The 26,383-nt window shown below is 37.4% G+C and overlaps 1 protein-coding gene across 2 annotated transcripts; it reads left to right on the top strand.

Annotated features, from left to right (window-relative positions):
* The first annotated feature begins 18,076 nt into the window (after window positions 1–18,076).
* Window positions 18,077–22,232, top strand: LOC131538966 (gastrula zinc finger protein XlCGF57.1-like). 2 transcript variants are annotated; one of them, XM_058773184.1, is made up of 3 exons: window positions 18,077–19,363; window positions 20,003–20,152; window positions 20,965–22,232. In XM_058773184.1, the coding sequence occupies exons 2-3, from the start codon at window positions 20,068–20,070 to the stop codon at window positions 22,134–22,136; spliced, it is 1,257 nt and encodes a 418-aa protein (XP_058629167.1). In that variant the 5' UTR covers window positions 18,077–19,363; window positions 20,003–20,067; the 3' UTR covers window positions 22,137–22,232. The 2 variants fall into 2 exon arrangements, with proteins under 2 accessions (XP_058629167.1, XP_058629168.1); XM_058773185.1 differs by lacking the exon at window positions 18,077–19,363 and adding an exon at window positions 19,459–19,651.
* Window positions 22,233–26,383: the final 4,151 nt, after the last annotated feature.

Below are 26,383 nucleotides of genomic sequence, written 5' to 3'. Positions count from 1 at the left end.
TCATAAGAGGAAAAATCCTTCTCGTTTCATTGGACAAACAGTCCTTACATTCAAACACTTGAAACTGAGATAATATTTCACCTATGCATACCTTTAAAAAAAAAAAGAAAAATACCTATGTCTTCACAGAACCGTCCACTTGGAGCAAATATTTTTCATCTGAAAATGTATTATATACAATATCCAGTAAAAAAGAAATGTTGTTTAAATATTATAAGGGTATTATAAGAGATTTCAAACAACAATTGTATTGTTTTTTTTGTTTTGTTTTTTGTGAAAATAGTTCATAAACAGAGTTGACCCTTTAAGTAACAGAATTGACAGAATTATCCGGTGGACTGTCAATTCTGTTACGCTATTGTCAGCATTGTTACTCTACCTTAGTAACAGAGTTTGACGGTAAAAGAATTTACCTTTTTTTTTTAAAAACTCCACTTGCTAGCATAAATGCTTAGACCCCACACACTAATGAAATCATGATTAAAAGACCTTTAAATAACCCAGTGTGTAATCAGTAATAAATTCTGTTTTAATTTTGATATTGTGGTAACAGTGTTGACGTTCTACAAAATAACTCTTCATGTAAGAACTTTTTAGATTAAAATATTTTCTCAGAGAGAGCACACAGACTTTTCAGTGCATCAGATCCTATCAGTGAGGGAAAGTGACATAATTTCCTGTATCTTACATAATTGTGGGCGATAATTCCACTAATTTAAAGGAAAGTATGGTATGGTAACAGAGTTGACGCAAGATTTATGGACACACATTTTTATAAGAAAAAAGTTATTTTTAAACAATGAACCCCCGGTTTCACAGACAAGGCTTAAGCCTAGTCCTAGACTAAAATGTAAATCTGAGCTGTTTCAACTGAAAGAAACTTGCACTGACTGATCTTAAAACATGTCAGTGCCTTTGTTTGGTCTTAAGATGCACACTAGTAATGCTTTTTTTCAAAGGAATGTTTATAAAAATTACTTAAATGTCCTAATTGAGCTATGGCCTAATCCTGGCTTAGTCTAAGCCCTGTCTATGAAACCGGGCCTTAAAGTGGAAGTGAAGCAGTCAGTTAAGTTTACATTATTTAGTAAAGTGATTTCCATTTTGATTAAAAATATATAACAGACATGATTAATGTAACCATTTTAACCTTTTGAGCGGTACGGTCCCACATATGGGATTTTCATTTCCGTGCCCCTGGGAGTACAGTCCCACATATGGGATTTAGAACGTTCAGTGACGTCGCATAACTGCCAAATTCAAAATTTTAAATTCCTGCTTTTAGCGCCAACACAGAGAGAGGCGAGCATGATAAACGCTGGTCATTCACATATTTGCACAACTAGCTACTCAAACAGCATGTATATGCACTTGATGCGTTTATTTTGTCACACTTATACTGTCACAGAAGCACCAGACAAAAGGGCATATAAGCACAATAATGTATGAAAAGCGCTCAGCCTGTTTGTTTTAGGCTGATGAGCAGCTGGCATTTATATTCACTAAAACAGTGTTTACATTCGCATGCTTATTTTATGCCAGCACTCCGATTGTCAGTGAGGTACCACAAAAAAAGAAAAAAGTTTACGGCACATAAGCACAAGAATGTCAATGTAGCCGAAAGCACAGCCGTCTTTGTTTACATCACAGGCTGATGTGCGCCTGTCATTACGTTCACTCAAACAGTGTTTATAGGCACTTAATGCATTTAATTTGTCACATACACTTATATTGTCACAGAAGCACCAGACAAAAGTTTATAGGGCATATAAGCACAATAATGTATAAATGAAACGAGCGCAGCCGTGTTTGTTTTCTAAGGCTGATGACTGGCATTTACATTCACTAAAACTGTTTATATTCGCATGTGCTTAGCCTATTTTATGCCACGGACACTCGATTGTCACAGAAGCACCACAACAAAAGTGTATATAGCATAAGTCAGTTATGAATGAAATGCACGCAGCCGTCTTTGTTTTCATCACAGGCGGCTGTCAATTACGTTCATTCAAAGTGTTTATAGGCACTTTATGTGATTATTTTATGTCACGAACACTCAGATTGTCACAGAAGTACCACAACAAACGTTTATAGGGCATTTAAGCACAATATATATTAATGAAACACGGTCACCCGATGCGTTGCATAACTATAAAGTTTATTGTTTACATAGTACAGTATACAAACAAACATGGCTTCCTACATGACAGCTAATGACATCACCATACATAGTTCGCGGGATGTTTTTTTTTTTTTGCGGGAATGTTTGGCGGGGTTGTGACACGTCTCCCTCTGACCTGACCACATTACTTCAGAGTAAACATGGAAAGAAAACTTACTCGTGATGATATTTTGGACATTCTTTTTGACTCGGACGCTGAATCCGGCAGCAGCAGTGACGGACCCCCTCCCGGAAAACCTTGCAGGCTGTGATCGTTCCGAAGCGCCGGCGATCCCTGACAATGCCGGCCCTGCCAGTGAGGGCGCTGTTGTGGAGGACTTCCTTCCAACCTGGACGTCCAATCCATTCTCTCCACCAGCCCTGGACTTTGACAACACTACCAAAGGTGTTCAAGGTAGTGTAACAAATCCTTCTGAGGCAGAATGTTTCAGATTATTTATGAATGAGCAACTTGTGGAGCAAGTGGTGCAGGAGACCAATAGGTATGCTCATCAGCTGAAAGAGTCCCTGATAGCACACGTACATCTAGGAGACGTCTATTTGACATCTGCATTTACATCTGCAAGACGTATTTTTTAGGGTGTTTGCTCATCTGCAATACGTCTATTGGACGTCTCCTTTTAGATGTCAAATAGACGTCTATTAGATGTCTTTAAGATGTTTATGATTTAGAATGTATGTAAAACTGACATCTGAAAGACGTCTGTCAGACGTTTGTAGACTGCAGATGCTTTCCAGATCAAGAGATCTTTAACAGACATCTCGCAGACGTACGTGTGCTATCTGGGAGTTGGCTACTATCCCTGGGAAACTGGCAAAGTGGACTGAAACAACTGTAAATGAAATTTACACATTTCTGGCAGCTGTTATTCTTATGGGCCTGGTAAGAAAAAACTCCTTGAAAGATTACTGGTCCACCGATCCAGTAATACAGACCCCATTTTTCTCTACTCTCTTCTCTCTGTTTCGATTCCAACTCCTCCAGAGGGCCCTCCACTTTGCTGACAATGCTACAGCAAATCTCAGGGATCCTCTGAATAAAATTAGAAGTGTTTTCACCTCTCTGATGGCTACTTTTGGACAGATGTTCGTTCCTCACAGGGACTTGTGCATCGATGAGTCACTGCTGCTGTGGAAAGGCCGGCTTGGATTTCGACAGTACATTCCATCAAAGAGGAAGAGGTTCGGAATCAAGCTCTTCATGCTGTGTGATGTTCTGACTGGGTACGTCATCAATGTGGTAGTGTACACTGGCTTCAGCACAGACATCACACACACTCCAGGACTTGGTGTGTCTGGCTCAGTAGTGCTGACACTGCTGAAGCCATACCTGGGGAGAGAGCATACTTTGCATACTTTGTACGTGGACAACTGGTACACCAGTCCTTCCCTTTTCAGTCACCTGCTGAGAGGTAAAACCAGGGCTTGTGGAACAGTGAGGGCCAACAGAAAGGGCATGCCACGCTTCCGAGACAGGATGTCCAGTGGGGAGGTAGACTTTAAAAGTTGCGAAGAAATGCTGGCAGTGAAGTGGCATGACAAACACGATGTCCACATGCTGACAACAGTCCACTCAGCAGAGATGTCACCCTCTGGAAAGATAGACCACACCACTGGAAATGAGAAAATCAAACCCCAATGCGTGCTGGACTACAATAAAAAAAATGGGTGCTGTGGATAAGGTCGATATGATGGCCAGTTTTGTTGGCTGTACTCGTAAGACCTTAAAATGGTACAAGAAACTGTTCTTCCATTTTTTGGACCTTGCAGTACACAATGCATTCATTGTTTACAAGGTGAAGCATGATTCTAGCCTGACATACCGAAAGTTCCGTCAAAATCTTGTTCGCCAACTTATGGGAGAACACCACACTCCCCGGAAGCCATCTTCCAGTGGTCGCCTTCCTGCTTACAACCCACTTCGTCTCACTGCTCGGCATTTCCCCTCTGAGATCCCTGCAACAGGGGAAGAACACACGCAGGCACTGCAAGGTCTGCCTGACCACTAAAAGGTGCCCACAGAAAAGGCAAAAGACGAGGTTCATGTGCAAACCTTGCAACACAGCACTGTGTCCAACAGAGTGCTTTGAACAGTACCACACTTCTGCCTATTTCTGAGAGAGAAAGAAAAAAAAATAGCACTATAACAATACTTGTTCTTTTTACTGTGTAAATAATGTATATTGTTTAAAGTGTAAAATATGACACATACATACACACACACACAAACAAACAAACAAACACACACACACACACACACACACACACACACACACACAGCTATTATATCAACCTAGTAAATAATAGTGTACAGTAATTTAGGGACGATTTAGCAATGTCATGCTGTAGCTGTAATTATATTTACAATTATTATCATAATTAATATTATAGAATTTCATTATATTTAAATATTTAATGATATATTCCAAATACTTCGTAATTGCTGTAAAAACATTTTGATGACTGTTCTACACAATGCTGTTCTACACATACAAGATATGTAAATCTCTTCATGCTGTTAAGCTACCTTTATTTTTGTGAAACTAAGTAAACTGCACCAAACCAACTTTGGTTTAAAAAAAAAAATGGTTAAAAACTATCGTTGGCTTCGCGTTTTCATTAAGAGTATTTGGATATTTTGGCACTTTCAAAGGATGCATGCACGTTGTTTCATCCACATGTCATTCTGGTTGATGTAATTTCTTGCTTAGAATAAAATTAACGAGATTAAATTTCAAGTAATAAAATATAAGAGAATAATACATTTGCAATACATAATCATAATACCTTGTTGAAGTACAAATAATGCACGACTTCCCTGTTTCTAAAACACAAGTGTTTGTGTTCATATGTTTGTTTTTTGAGAGGGATCCAGCGTTCGTGGCTTGAAATAGAAGTAAAATTGACTGGCTTGTGCTGCGTCTTTACAAAGAGCCAAGTGTTGTAGCTAATAATTGTTTTGCCCTGCCGCACACAGCAGAAGTCACGTGACTGAAAACTTTTCTATGAGTTACGTGAAACCCACGCTGCTTTGCAATGTAAACAAACAAGGCTGCGGCCATAACCCGTCTTGCTGCAACACGTTTATGATTATATTTGGCATGAAAAGAAAACAACAGGAAAAGTTTATTATAATTAGAACATTTAAAAATAATAATAATAATAATATTAATAAAAATAAATAAAAAAAACTCAAATTTGTCTTCCTGGCCAGGCAGCATTAAAGCACCAATTTCAGGTCTCAATGTTGATGTGTCACCATGGAAACTGAAACGTAATACATACCAACGTTCTATGGCCGTTAAAAAAACTCACTCCAGGGGGACAGCTGAGATATTCTAAACTCACCACTGAAAAGGTTAAAGAAAAAGGTTGTTTTGTTATAGCTTTTGGAGCAAGGGCACTGCCATCTAGAGGTCTGCGCGAGACTGTTTTTTTAGTCCCGCTCCCGCGAGGTTTTATTCCGCAATATATTCACTCTTTATTCACCCGCTGTCCGCTTAGAATAATTTTCTTCTTCGAATTTTGGGTCTTAAGACATAAAATTCGTTTAACATTTTGCTGCCAACACAGTAGGAAAAAAAGTGTATTTTTATACGTCTTCTCAGGATACAATTCGTTTAATATTTACAACACAATAGGAAAAAGTGTCGCAGAGAAAAAAAAAATGTAGGTTGTTCAAAAATAGCCTATTAGTTATTTTATTCATCTTGTCAAAATACTAAAGTTTAACATTTTGCTGTTAACAGTAGGAAAAGTGTTGCAGAGAAAAATAAATAAATACGACACTTGTCAATTAAAATTATAGGCTAAGCAAAATATAAACAAAACCGAGTTGAACGTTATTCAAGGACAGCGCATCCTCACTTTGCTCCATTCTTATTCTGCTCTGTCACTCATCGACAACCTGCCTGTTCTGTCACCACCGGTAGGCTACCTGCTCTGAGGATCATTATGCACATGCTGCGTGCACAGACCCCGCAAATGAAACGCGCGATGCAGAGAGCACTGGTTCATGCGTGCAGCGCGTGCATAACAGTCCTGAGTGCAGACTGTGCTGGTGGTCAATGGAACAGGATATTGTTAAACCGCCCGCTCCTGTTCAAATTACAACAGAGTTACCGACCACTACCGTGTTTTATTCGGGAATTTAATCCCGCGTCGCAAGAAATCTGGTCGGGTCCCGCAGTTCCCACGGGAGAGCCGCGGGAATGCAGACCTCTACTGCCATCTTGTAGTACCACAGCGTGTGACGTCACGGGGTTGGTTCGCTCCGATGGCCAGTTAAGTAATATAAGCATTTCTTCACATTTTGAATGCACAAATGTTATTTTAACACACAAATAATTTGGTTTTCACCATAATTTGGATGAATACTCAAGATCAAACTGACTATATGCTGAGTTTTGATCGTGGTATCCCAAACATTGTTTTCATAATACGAGGCGCAACTTGATGTAAACAAAAAACGCTTGAATACAGTATCATATGCATTACTTTGACTGGTTCACCAGTTGTATGTATCATATTTTAGTTCACCTGCGAATACAATTAGCTTTCCTGCTGTTAACAAGGCCTTAGTGTTTAACTAATCACCTATCTGAATGATCGGGCCAGTGATACTAGTTTTAACTTGTCTATAACTTGGCAAATGACCATGGAATAAGCGGGATAATCAACAATTTAATAATCAATTTTAAATCCTCTGCTTCGCGTCGGGTGGTCGTGCATTTAAAATCCTTTAATGCACGGCTAGCCGTTGATTATCCCTTACTTATAGAACGGTTATTTCCATTCCTCGATTCTGATTGGTCAGCAGCTGTGTTTTATTGACGATACAGCATGGCTATGACCGCTTCACTCAACGGTTCTGCGTATCACTGAGCAACAACCACCCTTAGCAAAATAAACGATCAATAATATAGCATCAAAACTGTTTCATGATCTGGCTAATTCAGTTCTTCGAACGCACCTGTTGTTGATGATTAGTATGGCTGGATTGAGTTATCTGAGATAATTGCGTTTCCATGGGTTGGTTTAAAAGGGCAGATGTATCGATACTCTAAACCATGATCAGAAATGCAGTGATTGGCTGGTGGCAAGACAGCAATGTAATGACATCATATAATTAAAAAAAGACACCTGGCGAAAAACTTGACAAATTTCTGGACTTTTATAAGGAAACCGCCAAGCGAACAAAACTACATAAATGTTATAACAGATAAAAGAAATGTGCACTGTTTTTAATGTATTTGTAATTTTTTACGTTATTCCCAATTATTTATATTCACGATTTCTAGTATTTGGACAGGCTATACATTTTTACTTCAATGTTGTAATTATCAATTCATTTAATTTTATCTTTGAAACAGATTTGTTACGTGACAGCATTAATTAAAGTTTCAAGGGTCAAGATCAAGTTATCTGCATCTCGTGCGCTCCATCAAGCCACTCCCATAATATCTGTCACCACTCAAATTAATGCACGATTCAGATTAACTGTAGAGCATGTGTGTAAGACTCCAATACAATTATAAAGTTATTATTTCATTACTAATAAATCTTTCAATGAGTAAAACTGGCTGTGTCTATAGTGTTATTACTATAGTCTATTAGTCTAACAATATTATTTTCAAATAAATTTTTAATTATTATTATTTTAAATTATTGTCCCTGGACAAGTCCCAGACAGCAAGCCAACATTGAATAAACATTGTTTTTCCATCTGAATCATCATTATGGTTGATGTTGAAATTTCGATGCAAAATAAATGTTGAATCACCATTACCATATCGATGAAAACCTGATGTTATTAATGTTGATGGCAACAATATTGGAACAACATTGATCTATAGTTATCTTTATGATTGATTAAGCATTGATATTTGGTTTACCGGGCGATCGCTGAATGTGTTGAAAAGTCATTGATTTATAGTTGACCGGGAAACGACGCTGTTGTTGAAGAGTCATCGGCATATAGTTGACTGGGAAATATGATTGAAAATACATCGATTTTTGGTTGACCGGCAGATCAACACCAACGTACTGCACCGGACACAGCTCATTTCTGGACCTTGGCACAAGCGTACAGGTAAGCTTGCTTAATGTTCGATATGAATGAATTGTACCAAATCAAATACTGTTAGGTTGATCGTTAACATGATGGTTAATGTAGTAACCGACGCAGTGCTGCAGTCACTGAAATAGATTTTTGTTTTACCAATGTGTCACAAATCTGCCAAAAGTACTTGATCTCTTCTAGGTTATAAAGTTAGCAAAACCTCATTGGTCCAGTCTATTTTTGTGACAGCTAGCTCAAAATACATGTCTGTACCCATTGCTAGTGTCGTGAAATCTATTAACACAGCACCGCTATTTCTTTTGACCCCCGGAGAACACCGGCGGAACCAACGCTAGCATAGTGCTCTACCCACAGCAATGGCGGGCCAGAATTACACAAAAGACATGGTTTACCTTTACATTATTCAATGCAGAACTGTCTCGAGTTGTAACGTTAACTGGAAATGCCGATTAGACCATCTCGTAATAGCCTACAAATCCAAAATATGAATAATCCTCGAGCAGGGCTGCGATGTGCGATACAGTTTTGTAACTCCATTGTGTTTGTTTTCAGAAATGATAACAGTCGTTTTATACTAGTGCTTATGCGATATCACGATTTTTGATGATCTTCTGCACCTTTTCTGAGCGCGAGGAAGCGCTGTTATACAGCGCTTGACAACCGGGCCTGGCGTCTTAGCCCCACATAACGTTACTTCATTTAGAAACAATTAAAATGCCTCGTTAATTTATTAGCCTGTTTTTGCGGTGAGATTTATGCATATTCCTCCATGCACCCAGTATTTAAGCAGAAATTAATGTGCAATTTAGTCAACCAGAAAAATCTTTTGTCTATGGTAACTCTAATCAATACATTTACTATTTAATTAGTTATAAGTATCCAGTTATTTATATTTAATTTGTTGAGTTAACAATTAGTTCTGATTTAATAAAATAATAAACATGATTTTTTTTTTTAGAGTCACTTGGCCTCATAAATTGTCCTTATGAAAGATGTCACTGCAAGCTAATCCTTTGCCTCCCTTTAATTCGAATACATCCATGAACATATTGGGCAGTTTTGAAAAGTGCTTTGAATGTAGTCCGTCTTATACAGCCTCAACAAAAATGCGTTTCTACCCAGAAATATAAAATGATTTACCTAACTATGAGATGGCAAGATGAGAGAGGGGGTAAAATCTTTGCGTGGCAGGTGGAGCTGCCACTCGACCAGTCACGGATGTTCCATTCAGACATTATAGCACATGTGACAGAAAATTACGTGATGTGACGTGATATAGGTATCTTGTACTTAAATATAGTGAACGGAGTCCATTATTCATGAATAAAAATTGTTCAGTCTTTAGAAAAACCTTTGCAAGCCCAGTTTAAAAGAACATGTTATCATCTGCTTTGTGGGGAAATACTCAGGGCAGTGGATGATTCTGAATTAAATTGCTGTTTACTGACACTGTGATTTACTTTTTGTCCTTTTTTTCAGATCATTAATCCACATCGTTTTTCAAGTAAGCAAGTCTTTAGTATAATAAGCCTCATCTGAAGTGGCTGCGCGACGCCCCAGACCGAGCAGGAGGAGCTGGAAGACAGACGCAGCAGGAGTTAGCACTTTAAAAGAAAAAAAAAAAGAAATAATACAATAAAAATGATTGTTTAATTTTTAAAGAATGCGTGGGGTGTCATTTGTGCTAGTCTAGGTTATAGCCTAAAGGTATAGTTTCTATTTTCTATATTTTGCTAGCCCATCCTGGCTGTCGATAAAGCAGGATTATAGCCTAATAATAATGTTTTTAATATTATATTAAAATTACAGACCTTCAGATTAAACCTGTGGTATACTAAAACACCATTGAAGTTTTGTTGATATGCTGGGATTTCAACATTGTTTCAATATCCATTATAATCGAAATACCATTGAAATTCTGTTGATCTCTAGGTATGATTTAAACGTTGTTTCAATGATAATAGAGGGTGCAACATGATGAAGAATCAACATCAGAGTTCGACGTTGATTCAATGATTGTATCGTTGACAGCGGGATGTTGATTTAACATCGTTTCAATTACTATTTGCTATCTGGGGTATTACTCTTGTAATAAAGTAGCGGTGGCTGGGGCAGATATTAAGTATCAATTCTGCTTAAAAAGATGCAATCTAATCCTGTTTACATGACATAAGCCTGCTCCCGAGCATTATATTCATTCATTACACACAGACTGATATATTTCAAATGTTTATTTCTTTTAATTTTGATGATTATAACTGACAACTAAGGAAAATCCCAAATTCAGTATCTCAGAAAATTAGAATATTACTTAAGACCAATACAAAGAAAGGATTTTTAGAAATCTTGGCCAACTGAAAAGTATGAACATGAAAAGTATGAGCATGTACAGCACTCAATACTTAGTTGGGGCTCCTTTTGCCTGAATTACTGCAGCAATGCGGCGTGGCATGGAGTCGATCAGTCTGTGGCACTGCTCAGGTGTTATGAGAGCCCAGGTTGCTCTGATAGTGGCCTTCAACTCTTCTGCATTGTTGGGTCTGGCATATCGCATCTTCCTCTTCACAATACCCCACAGATTTTCTATGGGGTTAAGGTCAGGCGAGTTTGCTGGCTAATTAAGAACAGGGATACCATGGTCCTTAAACCAGATACTGGTTGCTTTGGCACTGTGTGCAGGTGCCAAGTCCTGTTGGAAAATGAAATCTGCATCTCCATAAAGTTGGTCAGCAGCAGGAAGCATGAAGTAGAGGTCGTCCGATAGTGGATTTTACCGATACCGATAGCTAGTTTGGACCACACTGGCCGATACCGATTAATCAACCGATAGTTTTCAAAATGGATACTGAAAGAAAGCTAGTGCTTTACTATTTAAAAAAACAAACAAAAAAAAAACACAATACTGAAACATACTTTGTAAATGAATAAAAATATTATTTACTATATTGATCATTAAAGTTATTTCATAATTTGCTAATGTTAAAAGAAGAAACTTTAAAATGTAAAAATATAGCCTATTAGTAGCTAATAGTGAATGTTGAAATGAAAACACTCTAACAAGGAACAATACTTCTACAGTTTTCATTAATGCTACGAATGGACTTTTATTGTTAAATGTTACCATTTAATTTCAACAGTCATGCTTAAAGATGGCCATGTTTAAATAGCTACACAAGGCCATAGCATTAAAATTACATACATATGGATATTGTATGTGTACTCACACACTTTATTTGCTTCTATTTTTTAACACTTGATAATTATCTAATCAAAAAAAAAAAAAAGTTAGCTGGCCATGCCTAGGAGAACTCAGAGGTATCACACACACGCACACACACACACACACCAGACGCTTATGCTCAAATCAAGTGGCGGTCTAAAACTATTTATTTAAATTACCAAACGGACATAAGTTTGCTTCAAGAATGAACAATGTGGCATAAATGACTTTGAAGTTCGGTGTTTAAAAAACAGAGCAAGTGGAAAGAGAACGCGATCTATTACAGCTCTATATGAAGCATACCGACTTTATTAGAGCCACAGAAAGACAAACGCTTTTGCTGAAAAATGCACAATACATAATTTATAGCCTAGGGTGAAGTCATTATATACATTCACAACGATTTGGGACAAATATAATGTAATTTAATAGAAAACTATGTGAATGGTGCTCTGTTCCGCGGCAGGCTTTTCTGTCGGCTGTATTTAAATGCGCTGCCTGAGTTTCCCGCCTGTGCAGCGCGCAGTGTCACGTGTCAAAATAAACAACACGTGCTGTCAGTGATTTCCGCCTCTAGAGGCCGCTCTCGTACTGTATAATGCCAGCGCACCCTTCACAGCCATTCCGGCAACGGTTGCAAACCGGAAAAATATCGGCATGGATTTTTGCCGATAACCGATAGTTGTGGCAATCAACTATCGGTGCCGATGAATCGGCAAAACCAATGAATCGGTCGACCTCTAGCATGAAGTGCTCTAAAACGTCCTGGTATACGGCTGCGTTGACCTTGGACCTCAGAAAACACAGTGGACCAACACCAGCAGATGACATGGCGCCCCAAACCATCACTGACTGTGGAAACTTTACACTGGACCTCAAGCAACGTGGATTGTGTGCCTCTCCTCTCTTCCTCCAGACTCTGGGACCCTGATTTCCAAAGGAAATGCAAAATTTACTTTCATCAGAGAACATAACTTTGGACCACTCAGCAGCAGTCCAGTCCTTTTTGTCTTTAGACCAGGCGAGACGCTTCTGACGCTGTCTGTTGTTCAAGAGTGGCTTGACATAAGGAATGCGACAGCTGAAACCCATGTCTTGCATACGTCTGTGCGTAGTGGTTCTTGAAGCACTGACTCCAGCTGCAGTCCACTCTTTGTGAATCTCCCCCACATTTTTGAATGGCTTTTGTTTCACAATCCTCTCCAGGGTGCGGTTATCCCTATTGCTTGTACACTTACATCTTTTCCTTCCCTTCGCCTCTCTATTAAATGTGCTTGGACACAGTGCTCTTTGAACAGCCAGCCTCTTTTGCAATGACCTTTTGTGTCTTGCCCTCCTTGTTCAACGTGTCAATGGTCGTCTTTTGGACAACTGTCAAGTCAGCAGTCTTCCCCATGATTGTGCAGCCTACAGAACTAGACTGACAGACCATTTAAAGGCCTTTGCAGGTGTTTTGAGTTAATTAGCTGATTAGAGTGTGGCACCAGGTGTCTTCAATATTGAACCTTTTCACAATATTCTAATTTTCTGAGATACTGAATTTGGGATTTTCCTTAGTTGTCAGTTATAATCATCAAAATTAAAAGAAATAAACATTTGAAATATATCAGTCTGTGTGTAATGAATGAATATAATATACAAGTTTCACTTTTTGAATGGAATTAGTGAAATAAATCAACTTTTTGATGACATTCTAATTATATGACCAGCACCTGTATGCTAGCGTTTAGCTTAGCACCATTCATTCCTTAGGATCCAAACAGGGATGAATTCAGAAGCCACCAAACACTTCCATGTTTTCCCTATTTAAAGATGGTTACATGAGTAGTTACACGAGTAAGTATGGTGACACAAAAATTAAAAGTGGCGATCCTAAGGAATGAATGGTGCTAAGCTAAACGCTAGCATAGTTGCACCATGCGCTAGAGCGATTAAGTGCATGCACTGAGACGGGAGAGATACGTATCAACTCGTCTAAGTTGAGGGAAGAACATATTAGAATATGGACCTGTTACTATGACAGCAACTCCGGAATGAGCTTCGAAGAACCAAATGATCCAAGATCAAGTGAAATCGTCAACAATCAAATCCAGCTTACTGAGTTAGCGACATACGAAGAACAGGCCCCTGCTCCCCTTTCCAGATCCCTCCAGAGGATCAACAAGATGAGGCTGTTGGCGTGTATCTAGCACAGCATTCACGATTTAACACGTTAACAACACATTAGAACACTGAAAGATTGTTAAATGTTTTTAAATGGGTCAGATGGTATTTCTTTTGGTAGTATATGTTTGGTACATCTACATATACACACACACAGTTGAAATGTGTTTTGAGTTAGGTATTAACAGCGCTATGAAATAATATTTGTTATGATTTAGTGCTGTATAAATAAAACTGAACTGAATTAACCATAAATGCAGATCTCCTTGATATATACTGCCCTACAAAGGCAAAAGACCTTAACTCGCTAGAGTGTGAAACTGAGAAAAATGACTTTAAAGTTTTTTACTTGTCCAGCCAAATTAATTATAGGTAGGACACTGTAAATTTGGCAATTAGATGTTTTAGTAATTAAAATTATCTACATTAAAAAATTGTAAGCTCAAACTTGATTTTACCCTATTTTGAAGTTAATGTACTCTGCCTTTGCATTGTCTGCAAAAAGTGAGAAGTCACACCAAGGCAAAAGACAGTAACTTCCACATTATCAATATTTGGTTGCTGATCACCATTTACAAAATCGTTATAGTAACACCTGTACAAAATCTAGTGATCATGGGCTATCTCATATAGGCTACTGCATATAGTAATGTGACTGTATTAATTAATTAATAATTTTTTTTTGACCGTAACAAGAAGACAAAAAAGTTAAGCATGTGATTGTGTGTGGATACCGTTTTGCAACCAATTTATTTGCTATGGTCAGTAACAGAAAAAAAAGAATGCTAGACATAGCATAATTGCTTATATTGACTTGAATGAAATAGCCTAACCTAAAAGAAGGACTTGTGGATTTATGTGAACGTCAGCAAGCAGGCATGCTCAGAAACGCTTGTGGATTAAACATATCCGACGACGTTCAGCGCCATGGACTGATTTTATCAGGTTACAAGAAAAGGATATAGATTTAATTGCGAACTATTAGGCTACTGATTTTATAATTGATCATGCTACATGATACGGCATTCAAGTAGACACGCATCCAACTAGATGTGACAGCCTGGTGAATAATATGCATTACAAAACAAAAACAACAACAACAAAAAAATTCTTTAAAGGTTATTCACGATTATGTATTGCTGCCAAGGTGTCTAGTCTTTACAGTGCTTTGTTATATGGAGTATGCTTTGTTTGGTAGATCGCGATCTAATACGCTTTGTCTACACCGTAATTTAAATGCGTCAGACTTTAATGGACAGTAAAAAGGCAGAACACCGTATAACTCCAAGCCGGCACCATAACTTCATTTTGACGCACAGTTAAACAAAGGCAGAACGCCGTAAATTTGGCAATTAGATGTTTTAGTAATTAAAATTATCTACATTAAAAATTGTAAGCTCAAACTTGATTTTACCCTATTTTGAAGTTAATGTACTCTGCCTTTGCATTGTCTGCAAAAGTGAGAAGTCACACCAAGGCAAAAGACAGTAACTTCCACATTATCAATATTTGGTTGCTGATCACCATTTACAAAATCGTTATAGTAACACCTGTACAAAATCTAGTGATCATGGGCTATCTCATATAGGCTACTGCATATAGTAATGTGACTGTATTAATTAATTAATAATTTTTTTTTGACCGTAACAAGAAGACAAAAAAGTTAAGCATGTGATTGTGTGTGGATACCGTTTTGCAACCAATTTATTTGCTATGGTCAGTAACAGAAAAAAAAGAATGCTAGACATAGCATAATTGCTTATATTGACTTGAATGAAATAGCCTAACCTAAAAGAAGGACTTGTGGATTTATGTGAACGTCAGCAAGCAGGCATGCTCAGAAACGCTTGTGGATTAAACATATCCGACGACGTTCAGCGCCATGGACTGATTTTATCAGGTTACAAGAAAAGGATATAGATTTAATTGCGAACTATTAGGCTACTGATTTTATAATTGATCATGCTACATGATACGGCATTCAAGTAGACACGCATCCAACTAGATGTGACAGCCTGGTGAATAATATGCATTACAAAAACAAAAAACAACAACAACAAAAAAAATTCTTTAAAGGTTATTCACGATTATGTATTGCTGCCAAGGTGTCTAGTCTTTACAGTGCTTTGTTATATGGAGTATGCTTTGTTTGGTAGATCGCGATCTAATACGTTTGTCTACACCGTAATTTAAATGCGTCAGACTTTAATGGACAGTAAAAAAAGGCAGAACACCGTATAACTCCAAGCCGGCACCATAACTTCATTTTGACGCACAGTTAAACAAAGGCAGAACGCCGTAACTCATTTCGAACGTTCCAAACAAAGCGAAAGAGCCGTTACTGGTGTTATACGGTGTTCTGCCTTGGTTTCTCCGGGGCTTTTCGAAGTTACAGTTAAGACGACCCATTATTTTCTCGAAAAAACAACAAAATTGACTCAAGATACTTATGTACATGATAAAGGATGTCTTCAATGTCCCAAAAATATCAATAACTAATTTTCGACAAAGATCGAAGTTATGGTCTTTTGCCTTTGCACGGCAGTATATATCTGATGTAAACTTCATAAACAAGTTTTTATACAGTAAGATCATTTGTGATTGTGATTATTTTTTGTCACCAAAACGGGGCTATTCAAAACCTTTATAAAGTCCTCCCTCTTTTATAAAGTCTTCTAATGGCTGACACAACAGCCATTGCCTGATGTGCCTGCCCAGAATGCCATACGCAATATTGTATGCTGTCAATATTGATTGTGTTATACCAATGGTATCAAAAAGTGTTACTTACTGGTAGTCGTGACCTAAATATAGTCAAGTGGGGGTCACATTCTCCACTACGACCCGGTATGTAATGCATCTAACTCCCTGCAGCACTGACTTTCTTCAGCTGTGACCATGGCCTTGCATTTATCACACAAGCACCTATGAATAAAAAACGTGTTTATCTCCCTCTCTCTCTCTCCTGTGGTGATGAGAAACCGCTATTTCACGTAACGTTAGTGTCGGATATTTAAAGGGGTGGTTTACTGCGATTTCACTTTTTTCATTTTAAATAGTGTGTAATGTTGCTGTTGGTGCATGAACAGTATCTGCAAAGTTGCTGCGCTGAAAGTTCAACGTAAGCGGAGATATCGTCTTTTAAAAATCAGGAAGTGTAATGCCTACAAAAACGACTCATATGGGACTACAACGAGATACTTCCCGGGTTGCATACGTAAAAAAACCATAAATTTGCATCAACCCCTCCCTTCGGAACATGCAAAAAAGGGGGCAAGGCCATGTTCTGCGGCTTTGTCGAAGAGGAAGAGTTATAGTGGAGAGTTGTAGCCATGCCGTCGAAACGGTGTTATTTTCACCCAGCTGTCTGGTCTGTGTTTGGGCTTCCTACAGATGCTGTAGTTGGTCAACAATGGTTAAAATTTATGTTTGATTATGTTCCTGACAATTACAATCCTAATTTAGCTCTCTGTGCTGCGCATTTTACGGAAGACAGCTTCCAGAATCTACACGAGTTCAATGCCGGATTCACACAAACTATTACTAAAACATGGAGCAGTTCCAACTTTAAAACCAGAGGCAGCAGTTGTTGGGCCACAACCTGTAAGTAAGATTTCATAATTTTAAATGTATTTGCATGTATAATTTCAGACGTAATGTTTTAGTTTTATCAAGGACGTAAACAAATGCCAATGCTGGCTTTATTAGCCAGTTAGTTAAATGCTATTTTGTTTGTCTATGACAAATGCGTACAAACATTTTGGACCCGAATTTGTAATTATGTACTAATTTTGTAAATGTATTTTCCATGTATACTTTATGACGTAATTTTTCGATTTGATCAAGACCGTAAACACAAGCCAACGCTGTTTGGTTAGTAGCCAGTTAGTTCGATGCTATTTTGTGTGTATAAGACAAACCTGTACAAACTTAAAAAATTGTATGTAATCACAACAGCAAACTTCCATTCAGAAACGTTTGTGAGAGCCGTGCTTGCGGAAGTTCTGCTTGACTCTCTTCATTACGCTTTCTGGGTCTGATTCTGGCTCAAACTGATACGGCAATATTGACACTATTATTTACATTTGACCGGAGCACATGCAGCGCTCGCCCGTGAAGGTAATGGGCGTGAAGTTTCCGGACAATGTGCAGTACGCAGTTTAGCCAATCACAACACACCGGCCCAACGAACCAATCTGAGCCCATTGCCTGTTTCTGAGGGAGTGGTTTCAGAGAATCAGGAAGTCAACCGGTCGTTCAAATGACAGAGGAGAAAGCGGCTTACAATAAAGGTGAAATATATGAAAAATAAGGCATTTTTTAACAAACGAAACACGAAGACATGTTATATTGCACCCCATAAACACAATCAAGCAAAGAAAAAAAGCAGTAAACCACCCCTTTAACAAGTGTTGCACGCCTGATCAATGCTTATTAGTTTCTGTTACTGGTAAGTATCAATACTCATAGTCATGATGACCAATACTAGCTTGCCTGATTACATTAGCTAACGTGTGTATATCTGTAAGCTAACACTGGTTTCTCACCAAGACACCTGTCCTGTTCTCCTCACACATCAACTCAGTTTGTCTCCTCTGACCGTTGTTCTGTCTATGCTCTCTTGGCCGCATAGCAGGCTCATAATTGTATCTGTGGTCCGTCATACGAATGTAAATAAATATTTGAAATTTCCTCAGCGTCCGAACGGTCATAGCAATCCATTGTTTTCCTATGGTTTAAATGGACTGCTCTCTCTCTCAAATGTGTTACTTAAGACCATCTCCCAACTTTCTACCACTACTCTGCTGTTCTTTCTTACCTTGATTGACAGATGTCTCGTCCTGTCAGGGATGAGTAATCTATTCTCACACCAGTGGCGCTGTCTCAAACTATACCTTTTTTTTCCGGTTTGTCTGATTTGTCGTTGTGTTTTCTGACTTATTTTGTTTTTTAGATTTGCATTTACATTTGTAATTTGTTATTTTGTTTTAAGAATTGTGATTTGTTTTGCACTTCTCGGCCACCGTATATAGTAGATATGAAATTAAAGCAATAATCAAAAAACAAATAATGCAAAGTGGAAAAATAAGGAACATGTGTCCAATACAGACACAAGTGGGTAAAGGAAGGTATTCAGGTGAGACTAGAAAACAAAAAACATATTATCCAGACTAAAATAGGCCACACTGGACTTAATAAAACAAAGAAGTTAATAGCTAAGCATCCAACAGGTCTTTGTGATTGGTATGGAGAATGAAAGGGTTGAACATGTCATCATGTATTGTGGGAGAGTTAAAGTTATTAGAAGAGATTAGGAAGAAAGGAGAGGGTGATATTACTTTGAAATACTTATTAACCTCAGAAATGGGAGGTTATAACAGAGCTGCTTTATTTAAGTTCTTGGAAAACATGGATTTAAATAATCGGATTTGAGTTTTTTTGTTTTTTTTGTTTTGTCTCCCTCTTGATCCTCTGACGCAGAGGGAGTCATGAGCAGAAGCCAGAGGAGCTGGAGAATAAGAATAACCCTGCGTCCCAATGTGCATACTATCCATCCTATCTGCCCTAAATAGTATTGAAAATTACTAATATCACATAGAATTTAGGATGGATATTATGCACGTTGGGACGCAGGCTAAGACTTTTATTTTGGGCTGGCGATCTGACGCTATAAGGCTGCGACTCGCTCCACTGTCTGAGATTCGGCTGAAGAAAGGTTTGTGTTTTTAAGCATTTATAGTATTTTAATCAATTCAAAGCATTCGTTCATGTGTAAAATGAAATAAATATCGAATATAACATTGTAATACCTTATCTAATTTTAATGCACGTTATTTTTGTGAGGAACGTAAAGGACATCCACACATGAGTAACGTTAACAGAAACGTCTCATTTCGCTCCCTATATCATAAACATGAATTCAGTCGCTGGACAGTCTCAGCTTCACGGACCGTTGGCTTCTCGAGACTGCTGGACAGTTTAACTGAACTTTTCGAAACTCCGAGTCAGTTAACTTAATTTTAAAAACCAAATACCTCGCAAAATGATTCAGTGATTCAAAGCGCTCGCGCTGACGTCGCATGCTGATCAAAACAGTACTTTAGTGTAAATGGGACGACAACAAACACTAACTATAATGAAAACGTTTACAAACAAATCTCAAAATGTCTAATCGAGTAAATGTGATCTACAAATTATTAAATGCCAAATATAAACCATAGACACCTGAATATGAACTTTAAATTGTGTTCTTTTATTAATCTGCAGTGAACAAGGGAGCTGATTGAGATACACTCTGAGATTTAGTTTGGATTTTTTTTTCTTCTGTTAATTCTCATCTTCTCATCTTAAACAGGATAGTGTTGGAACACAGAAAACTCCTGGTGAAACGACTGAGATCCACGTGTCACACTTTTAAAGATGGTGTTTATTAAAGAGGAGAGTGAAGAGATGAGGATTGAAGAAACATTCAGAGTGAAACAAGAAGATACTGAGGAACAAACAGGTTGGCTTTCAATCTCAAAACTGACCCTTCTTAGTAGTGGAAGTGAAGCAGTCAGTCAAGTTTACATTATTTAGTAAATTGATTTTAATTTAAAAATATATAATAAACATGATTATATATTGACTGACTAACCATTTTAAAGAAATATACCTACTATGTTTAGATCGTGGTATCCCAAACATTGTTTTTATAATATGAGGTGCAACGTGATGTAAACAATCAACGCTTCATACAATATTGTTCATGTTGCATCTTATTGAATTTAGCTCCAATTTGCCCCGATACACTTGCCTGAAGTTTAAGCTCTATACTATGGTCCTTAAACGCCCCTTTCCTGCATAGTTTAGCTCCCAACCTTTATCATTTAATTTGTGTTTTTGTTGTTTACATGGAGACGGCAAAGGCATCATTTTCAAAACCTTGCACTTTGAAACCCTTTTTCAAATGCTTGTGTTTTCAGACCCCCAAAATCAGGTTGTCGTGTAAATGAACAGCCAAAATTCAGAGACAGGGATAGCTGCAACCTGGAGCACTTGGGCGTGCCAAAAGGTGAATCAGTACAACAGAAAGTACCCCCACACCCTGATAGACAGCTTTGTAGACCAGTTATAAAGACTACCTTTCTGCACTCCCGAACCTTCCTTCATGCCCATTGCTCCAGCCTGCAGTTAATCCCTACTTGGAGAATTCATGAAAAGTTTTGTTTTTATTTGACAACAATGTCATCTAAACATATTCTAAATGTACTGATCCCTGTTGTCTTGTGCCATTAAACTGCTATTAACTTTTATTTGCTTGTTTTTTCACCTTAGACCTAATGGCATTGAAAGAGGAGGAAGAAGTACTTAATGAAATTGAAGAGGAAGATCAATATGAGGATCTTCAAAAGAAAGGAACTAGAGGTTATTTCGCTTGTTTCAGTCAACAAGAAAACTTTAAAGTCCACATGAGAATTCACACTGGGAAAACGCCTTACACATGCTCTCAGTGCGGAAAAAGTTTCACTCTTAATATAGGTCTTAAAAGGCACATGAGAATTCATACTGGTGAAAAGCCTTACACATGCCCTCAGTGTGGAAAAAGCTTCTGTCAAAGTGGAAACCTTAAAGTCCACATGAGAATACACACTGGAAAGAGCTATTTCACCTGCCAACAGTGTGGGAAAAGTTTCACTCGTAAAGCAAATCATGACAAACACATAAGAATTCACACTGGAGAAAAGCCTTACACCTGCTCTCCGTGTGGAATAAGTTTCAATCTGAAAGAAAACTTTACCAGGCATGTGAGAATTCACACAGGAGAAAAGCTTTACACATGCCAACACTGTGGAGAGAGTTTTGCTCAACGTGAAAACCTTACTGTTCACATGAGAACTCACACCGGAGAGAATCCTTACTTATGCCCTCAGTGTGGAAAAAGTTTCCGTCAACATAGAAACCTTACAGTCCATATGAGAATCCACACTGGAAAAAAGCCTTTCACTTGTGAACAGTGTGGAAAAAGTTTCACTCGTAAATTAGGTCTTAAAAGGCACATGAGAATACACAATGGAGAAAGTCCCTACACCTGCCAGTTTTGTGGAAGGAGTTTCACTCAAAAAGGAACCCTTAACAGGCACATGGGAATTCACACTGGGGATAAGCCTTTTTCCTGCCAAGTGTGCAGAAAAACTTTCACTCGTAAAATAGGTCTTGAAAGGCACATTAGAATTCACACTGGAGAAAAGCCTTATAAATGCTCTCAATGTGGAAAAAGTTTTATTCAACATGGAAACCTGACAGTCCACATGAGAATACACAATGGAGAGAATCCCTTCTGCTGCCTACAATGTGGAAAAAGTTTCAATCATAAAGGAAGCCTTAACAGGCACATGAGAACTCACACTGGAGAGAGGCCTTACGTATGCCTTCATTGTGGAAAGACTTTCGATCAACATGGAAACCTTAATGTCCATATGAAAATTCACACTAGGGCCTGGCAATAAAATTATAATTATCACAATATGATTTTTCTTTCCTGAACAACAGTGTTTACTTGCTGATCGGTCTTGCTCACACAACCATATATATATATATATATATATATATATATATATATATATATATATATGGTTGTGTGAGCAAGACCAATCAGCAAGTATATATATATATATATATATATATAAGTGCTTGAATATAGTGAAGAACATTAAATTTCTTGTTGATTTAGTTTAAAAACTGTGCTGACGTTTTTAACAGGAGAAATACTGTGCCATGAACGATACAGTTAGAAGGCTTTTCCATGGATTTACTTTAGTAACACTAACTGCACCATGGTATTGTGGCAAAAATGTGAAATATATATGGAATTTTATTATATTAATATGGACATGTATTGATGTATTAAAGCCCCCTATAGTGAAAATTAAGTTTTTTATGTTATTTGTCTATGTGGTGTTTTTAATATGCTTTTAGACAAACCATGTGCCAATCCACCAACAACACCATTGCTGAGTATTTTCTCCTTAAAACTGTACTTTCCCAAAGGCAGTCCCAGAAACGCGGGAACTACTGCCTTAGAGAATATGCATTTGTAGGAGTTTACCTTTCGATCTGTAAATTTATGGGAGGAGATCATTTAAATGAATTAAGCAACACGATTTACTAAGATTTGCGCTCGTCAATTTCCTGGTATTTGCGGCATTATTTAACGTCCCCCAAAAAAACGTCTTAAAAGTAATTTAAGTCATTTGCGCTGCTCTTGGTAAATTGCACTGGTCATTATGGAAATTAGATATTGCGTCTGTTCTTTAATGTGCACATTGTTAGTAAATCACCCGCAGAATTTTCCCCTCCAATCTGCGCTTTTATGGAATTGCGCTCTTATGCTAATTTGTCCTGTTTAGTAAATCTCGCCCATGAGTCTCAGGTGTACCCACAATGTGTGAAATATCAACTCAAAGTACCCCATAGATTATTTAAACCATACAGTAAGCGCCTCTTTTTTGGTGGGAAAAAAATGTGCTGTTTTAGTGTGTACCTTAAAAATAAAAAATTTAATATATGTGACCCTGGACCACAAAACCAGTCTTAAGTGTCAATTTTTCAAAATTGAGATTTATACATAATCTGAAAGCTGAATTAATAAGCTTTCCATTTATGTATGGTTTGTTAGGATCGGACAATATTTGGCGAGATACAACTATTTGAACATCTGGAATCTGATGATGCAAAAAAATCTAAATATTGAGAAAATCGCCTTTAAAGTTGTCCAAATGAAGTTCTTAGCAATGCATATTACTAATCAAAAATTAAGATTTGATACATTTACAGTAAGAAATTTACAAAATATCTTCATGGAACATGATCTTTACTTAATATCCTAATGATTTTTGGCATTAAAAAATCGATAATTTTGACCCATACAATGTATTTTTGGCTATTTCTACAAATATACCCCAGCAACTTAAGACTGGTTTTGTGGTCCAGGGTCACATATTTGATAATCATGCATACAGCTCTGATTTATTTTTAACCAGCGCTTAACCATCATTGTAAAACACTTTACATCATGTTCTGCTTTAATTTCAATTGGTAACATTCCAGAGTTGGGAGCCCTTCACAGAAAAAGCTTTTTGTCCTTGTGAAGTTCTACAATAATCAATCCAACAATAACCACCTACTGCATTCCTTGTGCTTCTACTATTACTACTCTGTCAGGGATCAATGCTAAGGATTTTTCTACAAATGGTAGAAACATTTTGAAAATGAAAATAAATAAATAAAATTTGGTGGTTCAAATTTTTACTTGCACTGCCAACATTTTCACTGGCCCTGCCACAAAAATAAAAGTCACTGTTACCATTGTTTTTGATCCATGTTATCTTGTATTCTAATAAATAATCTTATATGACACCAATATTTTAGATATCAATTAAATTGTACAATTCTCTATTACAATTTCGATACCACAGCAAAAATCACAAGACAGAAATAAACAAATATAAAGTTTAAACATTATTAAAGTCAAGTGACAGCCAGTAAATAAGAACAAATGCAAACAACAAACAACTGCTATGACTTAACAAAATACTGCGATTATATTCCATTACTCCTTAATATATTTAGTACATTATTAAAATTCAATAAGAATATTTACTTTTCTGCCACAATACTATGGTTACTGTCAATGTTACTACAGTAAAACCATGGTAAATGTTGGTGATTTGTAGATTGAAACTCCTTCTAACTGGATTGTTGTACAGCTGTTTCCGCATCAGTTGTTGAGAATGATCCAGCTCTGATTCATTTGACTACTTGTTTAAATCACATACATATGTGATTTGTAGGTACTAGAGAACTCTGCGATGAACTCGAGCGCGATCACTAATAAGAATTAATAAGCTTTCCATTTATGTATGGTTTGTTAGGATCGGACAATATTTGGCCGAGATACAACTATTTGAACATCTGGAATCTGATGATGCAAAAAAATCTAAATATTGAGAAAATCGCCTTTAAAGTTGTCCAAATGAAGTTCTTAGCAATGCATATTACTAATCAAAAATTAAGATTTGATACATTTACAGTAAGAAATTTACAAAATATCTTCATGGAACATGATCTTTACTTAATATCCTAATGATTTTTGGCATTAAAAAAAATCGATAATTTTGACCCATACAATGTATTTTTGGCTATTTCTACAAATATACCCCAGCAACTTAAGACTGGTTTTGTGGTCCAGGGTCACATATTTGATAATCATGCATACAGCTCTGATTTATTTTTAACCAGCGCTTAACCATCATTGTAAAACACTTTACATCATGTTCTGCTTTAATTTCAATTGGTAACATTCCAGAGTTGGGAGCCCTTCACAGAAAAAGCTTTTTGTCCTTGTGAAGTTCTACAATAATCAATCCAACAATAACCACCTACTGCATTCCTTGTGCTTCTACTATTACTACTCTGTCAGGGATCAATGCTAAGGATTTTTTCTACAAATGGTAGAAACATTTTTGAAAATGAAAATAAATAAAATAAAATTTGGTGGTTCAAATTTTTACTTGCACTGTCAACATTTTCACTGGCCCTGCCACAAAAAATAAAAGTCACTGTTACCATTGTTTTTGATCCATGTTATCTTGTATTCTAATAAATAATCTTATATGACACCAATATTTTAGATATCAATTAAATTGTACAATTCTCTATTACAATTTCGATACCACAGCAAAAATCACAAGACAGAAATAAACAAATATAAAGTTTAAACATTATTAAAGTCAAGTGACAGCCAGTAAATAAGAACAAATGAACAAATTACAAGTAATGGCACAAATAAACATAGGCCTATAGCACAAATACATAAATTAAATTATGCTTTAGGTTTTTATGTTTGTAGATGTTCAGGTAGGCCTACAGAAATTTAAAAATCACATATAAAATAACATTTGCATATTCTTCACTCTGTGTTGCACCTTGATTTTTCATAGCCATTTGAGATTAGAGGCAACCACTGCATTTTAATCATGAATTTGGATGGATTGAACTGTTTCAGCGGCTCCTGTGGCAGGTTGAACTTCCTCAGCTGACGAAGGAAGTACAACCTCTGCTGGGCCTTGTTAACAATGGACTCAATGTGATTATCCTACTTCAAGTCCTGAGAGATTGTGGTGCCCAGGAATCTGAATGACTCCACTGCAGCCACAGTGCTGTTCATGATGGTGAGTGGGGGGAGTGCAGGGGGGTTTCTCCTGAAGTCCACGGTTATCTCCACTGTTTTGAGCGTGTTTAGCTCCAGGTTGTTAAGACTGCACCAGATAGCCAGCTCTTTAACCTCCTGTCTGTAAGCAGACTCGTCACCGTCCTGAATAAGGCCGATGACTGTGGTGTCATCTGCAAACTTCAGGAGCTTGACAGAGGGGTCTTTAGATGTGCAGTCGTTGGTGTAGAGGGAGAAGAGTAGTGGGGAGAGGACACAACCCTGGGGGGCGCCAGTGCTGATCGTACGGGTGCAACAAAACTCATTGATGCACCTTTGTTAATTTCTGAAGTGAACTTTTATATTCACTGTTTTGAATTGTGTGCAATACCTGTGAGTTGTTCTAAATGTGACGCTGCGCATTTCGTCCGGTGTGCGACCACATTCCTCCCATGTATTAAATGTGCTTCCTTGAACGCGCGCAGTTTTCTAACGTATTTATTTTAACTTCTTAGGTATAATATCAATGGTATGACCTTTCAGATG

The sequence above is a fragment of the Onychostoma macrolepis genome, chromosome 04, assembly GCF_012432095.1.
Source record: "Onychostoma macrolepis isolate SWU-2019 chromosome 04, ASM1243209v1, whole genome shotgun sequence".
In the NCBI taxonomy this organism is placed as follows: Eukaryota; Metazoa; Chordata; class Actinopteri; order Cypriniformes; family Cyprinidae; genus Onychostoma; species Onychostoma macrolepis.
The sequence above is the reverse complement of the archived record's forward strand: the minus strand, read 5'-3'. Positions and strand labels throughout refer to the sequence as shown.